Source organism: Elgaria multicarinata, chromosome 21 (genome assembly GCF_023053635.1).
Source record: "Elgaria multicarinata webbii isolate HBS135686 ecotype San Diego chromosome 21, rElgMul1.1.pri, whole genome shotgun sequence".
Classification (NCBI taxonomy): domain Eukaryota; kingdom Metazoa; phylum Chordata; class Lepidosauria; order Squamata; family Anguidae; genus Elgaria; species Elgaria multicarinata.
In genome coordinates this window covers 5,440,384-5,456,113 of record NC_086191.1, presented here as the reverse complement: position 1 = coordinate 5,456,113, position 15,730 = coordinate 5,440,384, and the positions used below count along the sequence as shown (strand labels likewise).

At 45.6% G+C, this 15,730-nt stretch overlaps 1 protein-coding gene across 1 annotated transcript; it reads right to left on the bottom strand.

Annotated features, from left to right (window-relative positions):
* Positions 1-2,570: 2,570 nt before the first annotated feature.
* Positions 2,571-13,739, bottom strand: GOLPH3L (golgi phosphoprotein 3 like). Its single transcript, XM_063145892.1, has 5 exons — positions 13,571-13,739; positions 8,510-8,707; positions 4,611-4,742; positions 4,371-4,485; positions 2,571-3,574 (listed from the first exon to the last, which is right to left on the bottom strand). Exons 2-5 carry the CDS (start codon positions 8,690-8,692, stop codon positions 3,147-3,149), a joined length of 858 nt encoding a protein of 285 aa, XP_063001962.1. The 5' UTR covers positions 8,693-8,707; positions 13,571-13,739; the 3' UTR covers positions 2,571-3,146.
* Positions 13,740-15,730: the final 1,991 nt, after the last annotated feature.

Here is a 15,730-nt window from a genome sequence, read left to right as displayed (position 1 = left end):
CTGCCTTTCGGTCATTTTGACTGCCCTTCCTTGAACTTCTCCCAGTTCTACAATACCCTTTTTTGAGAACTGGATGTCGCAGTGCAATCGTGGCCGCGTCGTAAGGGAACAAGTCGAATTCTGGTAGCGCAGTGGTGCCCGCCAGACGCTTTAGATTCCTAAGCCCCATCAGCCCCAGCCAATGATGGGAGTCGTACTTCAAAGCATCAGGAAAGGACCATGTTGGGGAACTTTAACTATTATCTGCCACGTTGCAGAAGTTTGGCCTTCCTGGACTACAGAACAGACGGAAAAATACAGAACGCCTGAAAGGAAGGAGGTTTCACAGTGCCTGGATAGAAGATTGCTCAGAGGGCGTTATGTAGGTTCCTCCAAACCATTCAGAAGAGCAGAACAAACACAGTGAATAAACCAATGGGCTTCTTCACAACCCCTCCTTCAATTCAGTGGGCTCTCCCTACGACAACAATCCAGGGCACGGCCACTGCGTCTACATGCAGTGTGCTCACTGCACTTTCTGCAGTGAATCTAGAACAGTGGCTGAACTTGGGAACGGGAATGCGCAATTTCTGTATCTCACTGCGAAAATCCAAATGCAAGCTCTGGGCGTTCGCACGCTAGGCACAAAATCGACCGATGGCTCCTCGTCTCTCTTCCCAGTGTTGGGAGGAGGCTTTCACGGTACAAGGAGGCGCCAAAGCTCAGTGCCAGAACTCATGTTTTGCATGCAGGAAGTCCTAGGGTTCAATCATAGGCGGAGCCAGTTTGAAACATCTTTGAAGTTCGCAGGCCAAGGAAAGGTCTGAGACTTCAGAGAGCTACTCCAAATCAACGGCGGACGGACCGCTTGCATGATCTGGTGTAAGGGCAGCTGCTCGTGTTCGCCCTTTGAGGCTGAGCACATCCTTTGCAGTCTTCAGCATGCTCCCCTGATCGGGTGCCCGCCAGATGGCTTGGACTGCAATGCCCATTATCCCCAGCCATGTTAGTCAGGGATGATGGGAGCGGTGCTCCGCTCCTGACTCAGGAAGCCTGGAACTTTGTTAGCGGGACTCGTGAGGCCGCCATTATGTGACTAGCCACATCCTCCGTGCAAGCGATTTTGTGGTGGTGCCCATAGCACTTGGCCAATGGGGCTGTCTACCCACAACCGCGGAGAACCGCTACCAGTCAGAACAGAAAGTCCTGGGACAGATGGCCTCAGGGGCTTGGAATCATAGAGTTGGAAGGGGACACTTAGGCCCTCGAATCCCACTTCCTGTCCAGTGCAGGAATCCATGTTACAGCCCAGTCCCTACTTGGATACTTCCAGCGATAGAGAGCTCACCACCTAACTAGACAGTCAGCTCCATTGTCCGACTGCTCAGACCGTAAGGACGTTTTTCCTGATATTCAACCTGTTAGAAGGCAGGGTTGTGCACGGCAGCTTCATATTCATTCTCTCTAATGGCTGAAAGTTCCTAAATCCTCTCTCTGCATAGAGCTCTTGAAGCAAGGTGCATTCTGGGCAGCATGGGACGCATCATGCCAGGATTCTACAGGAGCGTGGCATTCAGCTGAGAATCATTGAATAGCGTAGTTGGAAGGGGGCTATAAGGCCATCGAGTCCAACCCTCTGCTCAATGCAGGAATCCACCTTAAAGCATCCCTGACAGATGACTGTCCAGCTGCCTCTTGAAGGCCTCTGGTGTGGGAGAGCCCTCCACCTCCCTAGGTCATTGGCTCCATTGTCGTGCTGCTCTAACTGTCAGGAAGTTTTTCCTGAGGTTTTGTCGAACCACTCTAACAATCAGGAAGTTTTTCCTGCTGTCCAGCCAGAATCTGGCTTCCTGTAACTTGAGCACATCATTCCGTGTCCTGCACTATAAGATGATCGAGAAAAGATCCTGGCCCTCCTCTGTGTGACAACCTTTCAAGTATCTGAAGAGTGCTATCATGTCTCCCCTCAATCTTCTCTTCTCCAAGCTAAACATGCCCGGTACTTTCAGTCTCTCTTCATAGGGTTTTGTTTGCAATTGCCCGGGCAAGTTTCTAGACCTTATGGCTGTGAAAAACAAGCTTGAGAACGCCTACTTTTAGCTGCTTAAAGGGCAGGACGTCTCCATACTTCCCTCTTCCATGAGCAACACCAGAATAAAATTATACAAACTAATATGATGCAAATTTCCTTAATTTGTATCATTTATACCTGTCCTAGAATTTAATGATTGTCAGTGCAGACATTTGGGGTTGGAAGTAGAAGTTGGTTTTACCTGGGTCCCATTTAAGCTAATGTGAAAAATTAAATCCCGTTTATTCGAACAGGAATTAAGTGCAACTAAGTTTGGATCCAAGCCTTAATTTTTAGCACACGCAGTAAAAAATATGGGCGCTCTCCACACAGTATGTATGACTTGCAAATCAGGAAGGGAACAAAAGTCTCCGAATTTTTAGGCAGGGCAGGAAAAATTCCTGCCTAAAACCCCGGCGTGCCGACAATTCTGGTCTAGGTGGACCAAAGGTCCTACTGAGAACAAGACAGGTTCCTATGTTCCCATGAAAGAAAAGTGGGAAAAAAAAACCACAAGAGATTGCATAGAGATTTGTGCTGTAATGGTCTTTTCCAACAAACACAAAGAGAACAGCACAAGAAAAATCAAGACGAACTTGGATTGAAAAAAAACGAGACAGGGCGGAACAGGTTATGAGATTAAAAAAAAAAAAGGAGAGAACAGAAACACGCACCGCAATGCATTCCTCCCTAAAACATCAAAAAAGGAAGAGGATTTGAAATAACAGAGAAAGAGAGAGAGGACTCAATCTATTTCTAGCTGACACAGACCTTCATTTTAACTTTGGGTGTAGGAAAAAACAAGGGGAGGGTCAGAGGCGAAGAGGAGAGACACACAAACGTCTTTGCTCATTCCTGCAATCTAACAAGTCCCCAGATCTGAGGAAGAGGAGATGGTGTTGGTGGAAGTATAGGCGTTCCTATAACAGAAGGATGCCCGCGACGCCCGACCTCTGTGGCAGGGGGTGAGCGTGACATGAGGAAGTCACCGCTGCCCGCTGCCAAGGAGCAGGGGGAAATTCCGCGGAGCAAAAGGTTCAATCCTAAAGAGGAAGGGGCGAAGCCCGCTAGAACAACCTCCTTCGGCGGGGAGGGTTTAGGACTTGTTGAAGGCCGCCAGCACGGCCCAGATCATCTCCATGCCGCCCGCCTTGGCGGCCTCCGCCTCCGGGTCCCTATCCAGCAAGTCTTTGGACCTGTTCATCGCCACGTCGTATTTCTCATCCACCAGGCTGGTGAAGACGTTCTCCAGCACGTCGGAGGCGTGGGCCAGGACCAGCAGCGCTAATGTCCTCCTGTCCATGCGGTGGGGGTCGTTGACCCATTTGTCCAGGACGCTCTCCTGAAGCTTTTTCACCAGGCGTTGCTTCTCCGTGGTGTTGGTGACCGGGTGGGTGGTCATGTCGAAGAGGAGGAAGTTCTGCTTCTCGGTCGTCAGGATCCCCTTCTCCACAAGGTTCTTGGCGATCCGCTCGCGGACGTTGCGCAGCTGGTACTGCAGCTTGAAGGGGTTCCAGGTCTCGCCTACAGGAGAGAGAATCATAGTATAGCAGAGTTGGAAGGGGCCTCTTTCAGTTCAATCTTTATTTGCTGAAAACCAAGGCTCATCGCAAAACAGAAGAGGAGATCCCAAAATTGGTGGGGTTTTACCTGGGAAGTGGCAACTACTGACCATTGCAAGAATGTTGTAATCATAGAACCATAGAATAGTAGAGTTGGAAGGGGCCTCTAAGGCCATCAAGTCCAGCCCCCTGCTGAATGCAGGAATCCACCTTAAAGCATCCCTGACAGATGGCTCTCCAGCTGCCTCTAGGGTGGGAGAGTCCACCACCTCCCTAGGTCATGGGTTCCATTGTCGTACTGCTCTAACAGTCAGGAAGTTTGTCCTGATGTCCTAAATCAAGAACTAGTAACTGAGTTCACTTTCTTCCTCCTCCCTCCCAATCACTTTTCCTTTTGTGTCGTGTCTCTTAGACTGTAACCCTGAGCGGGCAGGGGCTGTCTTCTGCTTGATCTTTGTAAGCTACTCAGGGAGCCTCTTTTTGGTTTAAGAGTGGAATAAAAATCCTTCCGATAAATAAAATAAATAAATACAAGTGAATTCCTCAGTCACGACTGGGCAACTTTGAAATGGACCCAGAGATGATATAGTAGTGCTGGAGTTATACATTCCATAAAAGAGGTCCCAGTCAAAGCTGTGCGGATGTGGAAGTTTCCCAACACTGTAACCAGTATGTTGCAGTAATCTAGTTATGGGATGGACCGGGAGAAGCCTCACCAGAAGCCACCCAGCACAAAACACGAACGCTCTCTACCTTACCTGTGAGCAACTCAATCCAGGTTTGCACCGTCTCGGAAGTTTCGGTGGCTTTGAGGTGGCGGAGCGTCTCGTCCAAGAGCACGTCCCCAGTCGGGGCGTCTGACTTTAGAAGAACCTAGAAGGCAAAAGCAAGGAAGAGAGACTCTCCCACTAGGCTGACGGGCCAAAGGGTGCCTGTGCGTGAAACCCAAACCGCAGCGGCTAGAGAGAGACCGGGCGGCGGTGGCAGGGAAATCTCACCTTCCTGTCCAGCAGCCGTTTCTTCCTCATGGTTTGTGGCTCAAGCTGGACCCGTCCTCTCATGGCCAGCTCCATGAGGATGCCGCCCCGCAGGCCCGAGGAGATGCAGTCATTCCAGAAAGACGTGTAGCCCTGAAAAGAAGACAAGGCACGGATATCAGCAGCGGAAGCATCTAAATACAAGCAAAGTAAACATATTAAACTAAATCAAAATAAACGTATTAAACCAGGTAGCCTGCCCCAAACTGGTGACCTTCAGCAATGTCCCAGCCAGCATAGCCAATAATCAGAAATTCTGGGAGTTGCAGTCCAAAACATTTGAAGGGCACCAGGTTGGGGAAAGCTGCCCTGTTTGTTTATTTACTCCATTTCTATACCATCAAAATAGCTGAAGTTCTCTGGGCATTTTGCAAAACAATACTTAAAACCATAAAGTACAATAGCATCCCCAAACAAAAACGTAACATCAAAATATTTCAAAGTTTGAAACGGCATAAAACTAGAGTAGAACAACAACCTAAAGTAAAAGCCAGCAGCAGCCCAAAGATTTTAGAATCTTTGTTTAAAATAAAAGGAAATCTGGTAAATAAAAAGGTATTCACTTGGCGCTGAAAAGACCCTAATGTAGGGTCACTCTTAGCCGAAGGAGTCAGAAAATGTTGTGATGCAAACCACAAACTGTAAATTTCCTAACACAACTTATCCTATGGGACCTTTTAATGTAAATTCTTGGTGTCTCTTATTTTAATTCTTTGTATTAAAATGAACTTCTACATATTTGTGGGCACCTTCGAATGAAAACCTTTTTAGTATCTTTTGTATTTTACTTCTTTGCATTGTAGAGTTTTGCATATCTGTATGGCATCTGTAAAGTAGATATGACCATGATAGTTGAAACAACAAATAAACAGTCACAGGTCAACTTATGCTATGCAAACTACCCTAACTTTTCCAGAACATGGTCTAATTCAAAGTGCTGGTATTGACATTCAAAGCCCTAAACGGTTTGGGGCCAGGTTATTTGAAGGAACGCCTCCTCCCATATGTACCTGCCCGGACCTTAAAATCATCCTCAGGGGTCCTTCTCCGTGAGCCCCTGCCAAAGGAAGTCAGGCAGGTGGCTCCCAGGAGCAGGGCCTTCTCTGCTGTGGCACCCCGGCTGTGGAACAAGCTCCCTAGAGAGGTTTGCCTGGCGCCTACACTGGACTCCTTTCGTCGCCAGCTGAAGACCTTTTTATTCACTCAGTATTTTAACACCTAATTTAAACTTTGCTGTTTTAATTCCGTATTTGAACCTATATCAATTTCTGCTGTGTGGATTTATCCTGGTTGTGCTTTTTATATTGACACGCATATGACGGGGAGCATTCCCAGGAGAACGTATTTATTGGCAGTCATATGAAAACACTGTGGTGCTTTTCTCATTCCCTCCGCCCTATCAGGAATTAAGTTTTGATGAAGCTGTTCCAAGCAGAAGAACAATCAAGATTCCTTTACTCAACGAACGGAGAAAGTGCTGGGTCCAAAGGACCGACAGCTTGCCATACGCACACTATGCTTCCTGTGCAAATACCCGGCCCACATTTCAACAGCTTACCTTGAACTTACCTCATTGCTTGTTTTCACCCTAGGAAAATAGATCTAAAGGCCTATTATATTACAACAATGTTAGATGGTGAAAGCAGACAGCTGGCCTTGGCAAACATTTTAACAACTAGAATCTACCTTTTATTTACTTTTTTATAATGCCACTTCCTGATAGCCTCCTGATAAGTTTTTGAAAGAATCCTGCAAGAGGCCTCTTTTTATGCTTATGTTTCCTTGGCTTCTGAATGTGGCCTTGTTCAAGTGTTTCATATAAAAACAAAATCATTTGAAATTAGTGGCTGTGTGTTCAGGTTCAGCCAAACGCCCTCACATCCAAAAGAAACTTCTACATGTGCATATAAAATAAGGGAAACCGATTCGGCTCCACGTCAGTGCTAAATCTGCAACCCCAACAGCCTCAAGCGTTACTTTTGAAACAAAAAGATTCTAGTCCTCATTGTCCAGAAATTACTTTGGTTCTGAAAATTTATCTTCTGGGGAAAATGGCACCTGAGGTTTCCTGTTAAGATTCCTATTTCTACTACTAAGACTAGGCAGTGTCACCCACATTCTGATACTAAAGGCCTGAAATGTGCAGCTAGATTTAGAATTCCTCAAAGCCATTCAAAAACTACGAGAACAGGATTTGAATTTAAGGTATTACATTCGGTATTTTATAACCTATATTCCTCTATCAGGAATGGCTTAGATCAGACTTGAATAAGAGCAGCGGCGAAAGAAATGGCATTATACCCAAATCATAAGTTAATTTACTTCAGCAGTAAGGTCACATAGTTTCAGGCAAGGATCACAGCTTTCAATACTAACTAAAATAGGCCTGGGATAATTTCACTCTTGCTTTTGAAAAGAACCCCAAGCAAGCTGCCTTCATCTTGTGATTTCTTCGGACTAAATCTCCTTTGGTTGGAAAGTTATCAAGTTAACTTCAGGAACAATGCCTCACCCTGACAGAGAAAATACAGTTGACGAACCAGTCTGAGCCAAACCAATGAACAGGGAAAACAAAGATGACAGTTCCTGGTTGACCAAGAGCTTGAAAACACGTAACAGAATTACACCACCACAAATCCTTCAAATTACAAGCAATTATGGCCAGGTAGAACCATTTTGAGAGCGAGGTTTAAGATTAGGCGACCTGAAATTCACCAAATGACAGAAATGCTCCCAGCCGCCAAAGAATCCACACTCTTATTATGAGACCAAAGGTTTCTCCATGAAAGAAGTCCACAATCTGACACACAAGTGGCTGGGTTGGTGTAATCAATATGAAAAAAACTCCTACAGTTACAGGGAAGCGGGAAATGAACGCCTTGGGGGGGAAAGAGAGAATCACAAAACAGGTGCAGCTGGAGGAACTCTGCCACAACTTAATTTAAAAGATTTCCCTAGAGGCAAGGAGGCGCTTACATAATACAGCAGGATAACAGTTTCAATAGACCAGCACTGTCTGTAAGGCAGAGGTGAAGAACCTCAGGCCAAGGGCCCAATCCAAGCCTCTTGGGACCCAATCCAGCCCTCACCAGAAGGCCACTAGGGTGACCCTATGGAAAGGAGGACCGGGCTCCTGTGTCTTCAACCATTGCATATCAAAGGGAATTTCAGCAGGTGTCACTTGTATGCATGCAGCCCCTGGTGAAATTCCCTCTTCATCACAACAGTTGAAACTGCAAGAGCCCTGCCCTCTTGACCAGATGCAAACGATGGCAGGGCTCCCGCAGATTTAAGTGTTGTGATGAAGGGGGAATTTCGCCAGATTCTGCATATACACACAAAGGACACCTGCTGAAATGCCCTTTTTCTATGCAACTGTTAAAAGATACAGGAGCCCTGTCCTCCTTTCCATAGGGTCACCCTACCCCAAACCACCAATCGTTTGATTATTCCGCAGTCCCGTCCCCCCGCCCTTATTCTAAAAAAGGTGAAACGTCTCTCTTCAGGCTACCATCACCAAAGGCCATATCATCAGTGTTTCGCTCAGGCTCACATGGGAGTCCACTGCCTCCACACAACACCTCTACTGCATCTTCCCTAAATTAGGTTCATTTATTTATTTATTTATTATTTGTTTATTTATTTATTTATTACATTTCTATACCGCCCAATAGCCGGAGCTCTCTGGGCGGTTCACAAAATTTAAAAACATTCAAAGTATAAAACAACAGTATAAAACCATAATATAAAATACAATATAAAAGCTCATGTCTCTGGATTCTTTTAGTTGCTGTTTTCTGCACGGTTTTCTGCACTCCGCAAAGGCCCCAAACCAAGACGCCACTCTGGTATTTCCATACCTCTTTATCCTTCAACCCTAACAGCAGCACCTCCTCCATGAGGGTGAGGCGGATGTCTTTGGAGTCCCCGGGGTCTTCGTCGCCCAAACTTTTGTCGAGGACGGGGTCCTCCTCGCCCTCCGCTCGCTTGTCAGCGTTCCTGCCAACGTCTGCACGCCGGCCTCGGTGGATTAATGTCGTCATGTCGCCCAGCTGCACCTAGGAACAACAACAACAAAATCCCCCTAAAATCTTTCGTAATGCCGTCCTCTTCCAGCCTCCACCCCTGCACTAACAGCAAGTCACATAAACGTTGCTAGATTTCTGTCCTCACGTTTGCGGGCAATCAATCCCTGCATCCCAAAGCCGCTACTTATGACCTGGAAAGCCTTCTCTTGCTGCTCCCAGATGAATTGGAAGTTGCAATGGTTTGTCATCGGCAAGGGGAATATTCTCTGCTTATGCTCAGAGGCATTCTTCTCCAGGATTACTTAACCTATTCTGGAGTCAGTGGCCCCGTTCAGACAACACGCTAAACCATGCTGCTTAACCACAAAATGGTTAACGGAAAGCATTAAGGTTAACGCATTCCCATAACCATTTTGTGGTTAAGCAGAAGGGTTCAGCGTGTTGTCTGAACCAGGCCTGTGTTGTTTTCGTTCCCTGCTGAAGACATCTTTATTTCAAGAAGCCTTTCTGGACTGACCAGACATAGTTTTTATTGGCAGTCAGGTTAACCTTAAGAGGTTTTAATATGGTGTTTTATTCTTTTTATCTTTGATTGCTCATGGCTCTAGAATCTAGTTAAGACGTGGAATGCCCCCATATATAAATGTTATAAATAAATTAAATAAATGAGTGAGCTGAGCCCAAGCACTGAAACTGAGTTCCAGAACTATGCTGTAGTTGATCGCTGACTGCATACCCTTCCCATATTGGCTCAGTTCAGACAACACGTTAGTCAACGCAGTGTGAAAACTCCACTCAATGGTTGAGCACCCCACACAAAATGTTCTAACTCCACTGTTGTGTGACTGCGGGCTACCGTGGAATTGAGTAAAATCTATCGCGACATTTGATCGACAGTTCCACCGCCCTCTCTCCTCCCGATGGTATCCCATCAGCCAGTGCTGCAAAATACCCAATCCTGGCAGCTCGCCTTCTGCCGCTCTTGCCAGGGAACTCTGTAACCATTGGGAAAGGTCAACTCCACGTAGCCTTCCACACAACACGGCACCACGACGATTGTGCAGGAACTCTCCTCTGCACAGCGTGGAGTGTTTTCCAAAAACACACACACAAAAACTTCCACTCTGGGGTGAGGTTTCCCCGCCGGACAACACATTTCTCAATGGTGGTATAAAAAACTCTACTGTGGAGTTCTAAAACCACTGTTGAAAGATGTGTTGTTTGCATTGAGCTTTAAGGTTTATTTGTGGTCCCTCCGGTTTGGTATTCTATGGTAAGTTGGAGTGGATTTCAGGCAGCCAGGTAGGGAAACTTCTGTAAAACTGAAAGAGATTCGTTTCCCTCATCTCTTCATTTTTACTTAAGGATGCAGCCTTTACGTTCCACACATTCATAAATTAAGAGGACTTAAAATCACCAACAAATGCAACACCATTGAAACAACAAAAGTATTAAAATCTTGACAAAATAAAACTTTGCTTAAGGGATTTCCATGATGCCTTTAAGTGGGGGGGGGACAACCTCTCAGGGTGGCTTGGGAGGGAAAGGGCTGTAGCTCAGTGGTAGATCACACACTCAGCCTGCAGAAGGTCTCGGGTTTGATCTCCAGCTTCTCTGGGAAAGAATCCTGCCTGAAACCCTGGAGAACCGCTGCTGCCAGTCAGTGTCGACAATAGAATCATAGAATAGCAGAGTTGGAAAGGGCCTACGAGGCCATCGAGTCCAACCCCCTGCTCAATGCAGGAATCCACCCTAAAGCATCCCTGACAGAGGGTTGTCCAGCTGCCTCTTGAAGGCCTCTAGTGTGGGAGAGCCCACCACCTCCCTAGGTCGCTGGTTCCATTGTCGTACTGCTCTAACAGTCAGGAAGTTTTTCCTGGTGTCCAGCTGGAATCTGGCTTCCTGTAACTTGAGCCCGTTATTCCGTGTCCTGCACTCTGGGAGGATCGAGACGAGATCCTGGCCCTCCTCTGTGCGACAACCTTTTAATTATTTGACGAGGGCTATCACGTCTCCCCTCAATCTTCTCTTCTCCAGGCTAAACAGGCCCTGTTCTTCCAGCCTCTCCTCATAGGGCTTTGTTTCCAGACCCCTGATCATCCTGGTTGCCCTCCTCTGAACACGCTCCAGCTTGTCTGCGTCCTTCTTGAATTGTGGAGCCCGGAACTGGACGCAATACTCTAGATGAGGCCTAACCAGGGCCGAATAGAGAGGAACCAGTATCTCACGCGATTTGGAAGCTATACTTTTGTTAATGCAGCCCAAAATAGCATTTGCCTTTCTTGCAGCCGTATCGCACTGTGGGCTCATATTCAGCTTGTGATCTACAACAATTCCAAAATTCTTCTTGTTTGTAGTAATGCTGAGCCAAGTATCCCCCCATCTTGTAACTGTGCATTTGGTTTCTATTTCCTACATGTAGAACTTGGCATTTATCCCTATTAAATTTCATTCTGTTGTTTTCAGCCCAGCACTCCAGCCTATCAAGATCACTTTGAAGTTTGTTTCTGTCTTCCAGAGTATTCGCTATCCCACCCAATTTTGTGTCATCTGCAAATCTGATACCGTATTTCTTCGATTGTGAGACGCCATCTATTGTTTTTAGAGATGTTTATATGGGGGGGGGAAAGTGCGTCTTAGAATTGAAGAAATACGGTAATAAGTACAAAATACTGGGGTAGATGGAGCAGGGACTGGATTCACTATAAAGCTGCTTCCTATGTTACTGTGGCACTCCAAACTTCATATAAACATAATAATAAAAATACATTAAGTAAAAAACAACAACACAGGTATAAACTAAATCATAACTCTTCAGTAAAATACAAAGCTGCAATAAATATTTAGACAAGCAGACCAAAAAAACTCCTTCAATTCATTAGCCTGTAAAACCTACCAGGGAGAACAAGTGGGTCTTAGGGTGCGGAATCCTATACATGTTTAGCCAGAAAAGAAGTCCTACAGCTCTCAGCATCCCCTGGGCTAGGGAATGGTGGGAACTGTAGGACTTTTTTCTGTCTAAACAGGCATAGGATTGCCCCCTTAAAGGTCTGTAATTGATGAGGCCTGACTCAGCCCTGTTAAGCAACATGTTTCACAACTGTAGAGCCAAAAATGAAAAATAAACCCTCCTTCTCTAGCCTTCAAAAGACAAAAAGAGATCAGCAAAGTTCTCGGAGAGAAAGAATTCCAGAGTTTTAGGGCCATTCGTGAAAGAAGCCTTCAAAAGTTTTAGAGACAACCCAGGCCAAGAAAACCAACTGTCTGGAATAGAAAGCATGCAGAGACCCAGGGGTCCATCTGTAGATCTCAATACTCAAGAGGAAACCTACAAAAGACGACGCTCCCTGAGATAAGCATAATCCAGGACATTTATACCTTTATAGGTAGAAAAGCGCACCTTGGATTCGATGCAGAAATCAACCAGTGCACGCTGCAGATGTTTAAGAAGTTAGTGTAATATATGACCAGGCTGCTGATGTTCTGGCAATAATTAACCAGTAGAACAAAACTGAAGTTTTCAAATATTCTTCAAAGCCAGCCCTGCGCAGATTACAGTAATCTAATCAGGAAGCTGTGAAGGCATAGATGAATGTGGCCAGCTCTCACATTTAGGTGACTGATGTACCTAGCAGTGACTAGAAGTGGTCTGTGTGGACTTGCAGCCTAGTAAGTTAAAAAAAAAACCCAATACTTTCATGGGATTGGGTACAAACCTCCCTTAGCTTATTCCTTGAAAGCTGTGGCAGTTTCTAAATCCCATTTTCTCTCCAATAACCACACAAGGAGATATTTCAGTACCTTTAAGGTAGAATTCCCCAGCTTGATACACTGCAGATGTTTGGGACTATAACCTCCTTCCTCCCTGACCACTGGCCATGATGGTCGGGGGCGATAGGAGTTGTAGGCCAAAAAATCTGGAAGGCATCAAGTTGGGAAACGCTGCTTTAAAGGCAGCAAAGGGAAGTTGGAAAGGTGAGCTACGTAGGGTTCTATTCCCCTACTGATTCACCATTTTGCAGAATGTCCTGTGCAAAACCCCTCATTTACCAGCATTCCTTAAGGGCTGCTACAACGATAACATAAGGAATAGGTTGTTATTAGAACCTGCCATAAATCTTCAAGACGGAACAAAAATAATAATCTAAAGCCATGATTCTACGGACACTTACGTGGGAGGAGGATTAACTGATGTCAGCGGGGCTAGTCCTGAATAAACACGGATAAGAGCAGGCTACACAGACACGCTGGCACACATTCCATTTTTCTTTAGTAACCACTATATGAAAAAAGAGGTTTATCTACACTTTCTGTCTGGCTAAAAGTCATGCTAGAATTCTTACACACGCCTCCTTCCACAGCAATTAAGGTTAAGCTTCCTGCTCAAAAAACTGCGTCTTTCACAGCAGTTCGACCTCACAGAAACGTAGCAGCTAAAGCTTGCATGGAAACTAAAACTGCAGAAAAGCTTCATGGCCTGTAGATCTGCATTTCAGACTGCAGTTAAAAAGGAAAAGGTGCAAGAAAGAAAGAAACGCAAGTGAATTCAAGCGTAGCTAGCACATTATGCCGACAGTCCGAGAACAAATATATATGCACTGTATGCCTCTTCAAAATGTTTCAAATACACTCAAAGCAGCTAACAGACGAGGTTTGACACCGAAGCAAACGTAGCAGTATCTTAAATAACAGCAGCCCATATATCCTTTTCACGGCCTGCTATTATAATCAGGATTGATTTTTATTTCTAGATCGGAGAAAGGGATTGAAACAAGTCCTCTCACCTTTTAAAAAATCACACATTAAAATTAGGGGGGGGGGGGGAGGGAGAAAGATTCCTTTATGCCCTCTTAAGGTTGCAATCAGAGATACCAATTCCTTGCCCAGACTCACCTGCAATTCCTTATTTCTCCCCTATTGCTGCTCAGGTTCCTTCTTTGCTTTTCTATTAATAGGGAACCCGGAGAGAGCCCAAAGCAACGCAAACTTTACTTCCTGGTTCATCTACAAAAAGGAAAGAGGAGGAGAGAGCCACCAAAAAAATACACCCCCATCGCATCAGCTTCCTGGTGTCTCTGGGATAACCTACCCTGTCGTGCCTGCAAAGGACCAATGAGAAGACCCGCTGCAAGGCAATGGGCCAATAGACTCCGTGGGAAGGCGGGTTTTCCCCTCCCTTTCAATCTCTCCCTGTTGCAACAGTCAAACTCGCGAAGGGGGAACAGAATTAATTAATTAATTGAAAAGGGCGGGGCGAGCTGGTGGGATTGGCAGCCGTGGACACCAATGGGGAGAGAGAGAGAGAGAGAGAGAGAGAGAGAGAGGCTTTCCTGCCTAGCCCGAAAAGCAAATAGGGCAAAAAGAGAGAGAAAATAACCATTAAAAAAGAAAAGTGCAAATGAGCAAAGTCATGCAAAGCCAAATGTGGTTTTGCACGACTCTTGGCCAGACAGGAGGTGTAGATTAACTCCTTTTGTTTGCATGAAGGGTTGGTGAGCAAAGATCCGAATGCATTGGAGTTAGTGTGACCATATGGAAAGGAGGACCGGGCTCCTGCACCTTTAACAGTTGTATTGAAAAGGGAATTTCAGCAGGTGGCATTTGTATATATGAAGAACCTGGTGAAATTCCCTCTTCATCACAACTGTTAAAGCTGCCCTCTTTTAAATCTGGTCACTCTAGTATAGCTCCTGCAGCTTTAACGGTTGTGATGAAGAGGGGATTTCACCAGGTTCTCCATATATACAAATGACACCTGCTGAAATTCCCTTTTCTATGCAACTGTTAAAGATACAGGAGCCCGGTCCTCCTTTTCATAGGGTCGCCCTAATTGGAGTAAATCTCACCGAATGCAAGGAGCGAGGGTAGGGTGACCCTATGAAAAGGAGGACAGGGCTCCTGTACCTTTAACAGTTGTATTGAAAAGGGAATTTCAGCAGGTGTCATTTGTATATATGGAGAACCTGGTGAAATTCCCTCTTTATCACAACAGTTAAAGCTGCAGGAGCTATACTAGAGTGACCACATACAAGAGGGCAGGGCTCTTGCAGCTTGAGCTGTTGTGGTGAAGAGGGAATTTCACCAGGTGCTGCATGCATACAAATGACACCTGCTGAAATTTCCTTTTCTATGCAACTGTTAAAGATACAGGAGCCCTGTCCTCCTTTTCATAGGGTCACCCTAAGCGAGGGCTTATTCCTTTCTTTCGTTAGCAAGTTTGCATAGGATGGCAGGGTGTTTTTAATTTTTATTTTGGTTTTTTTTGGCATGCTTTTGCAGAAGTAAGGCCCCAATAGCATGCAAAAGGGACTTTGCATGGGATTGTGGCCATGCACGCCTTTCCCCTACTCCTGAGCAAGATGGGCACTGCTTTAGACGGCCTTAAAAGGGGACAAGGCACGTCCATTGGAGCAATTGTGGCTACTGATCGCCTATCTTCGAGGGCTAGTAGCCACGATGGCTAAGTGGTTCAGAAGAGACACAGCTTTAAAACAGTTTTGACAACTGTTGGGGTCCACGACACACTCTTTATACAGTTTTCAAAGCGTTTTCAAAGCGTTTTATCTTGCTTGGTGTAGATTTGACCAAGTGTCCCATGACGTAACAGATGCTAGGGATGGGTGATAAAGGGAGAATTCATGCCTTTGGGCCCAGCTTGTTGCGCGTACTGGAAGAAACCGGGGTTCAATATTGCGGCAACGCAATGCAGTATGTCAACCCAATTGTGTTGAGTTCCCACAGTCGCCAACGAAATGCGTTTGTGGGAAGCCCACATCCAAGGCATGAGCACCATCACAATCCCAAGGTCTCTTTTCGGTTTAGTCACGGCCCGTTCAAACCCTCCATAGATTGTAAGCCTATGCGGCAGAGTCTTGCTATTTACTGTTTTACTCTGTACAGCACCATGTACATTGATGGTGCTATATAAATAAATAATAATAATAATAATATATATGTGAAGATGGATTTTTTGGGAGCCGCACGTTTGACATTTTGTTGCCGACTCTCCCATTTTGGAGAATTTATTAGCTATCTGCAGCGACCAAGAATTCT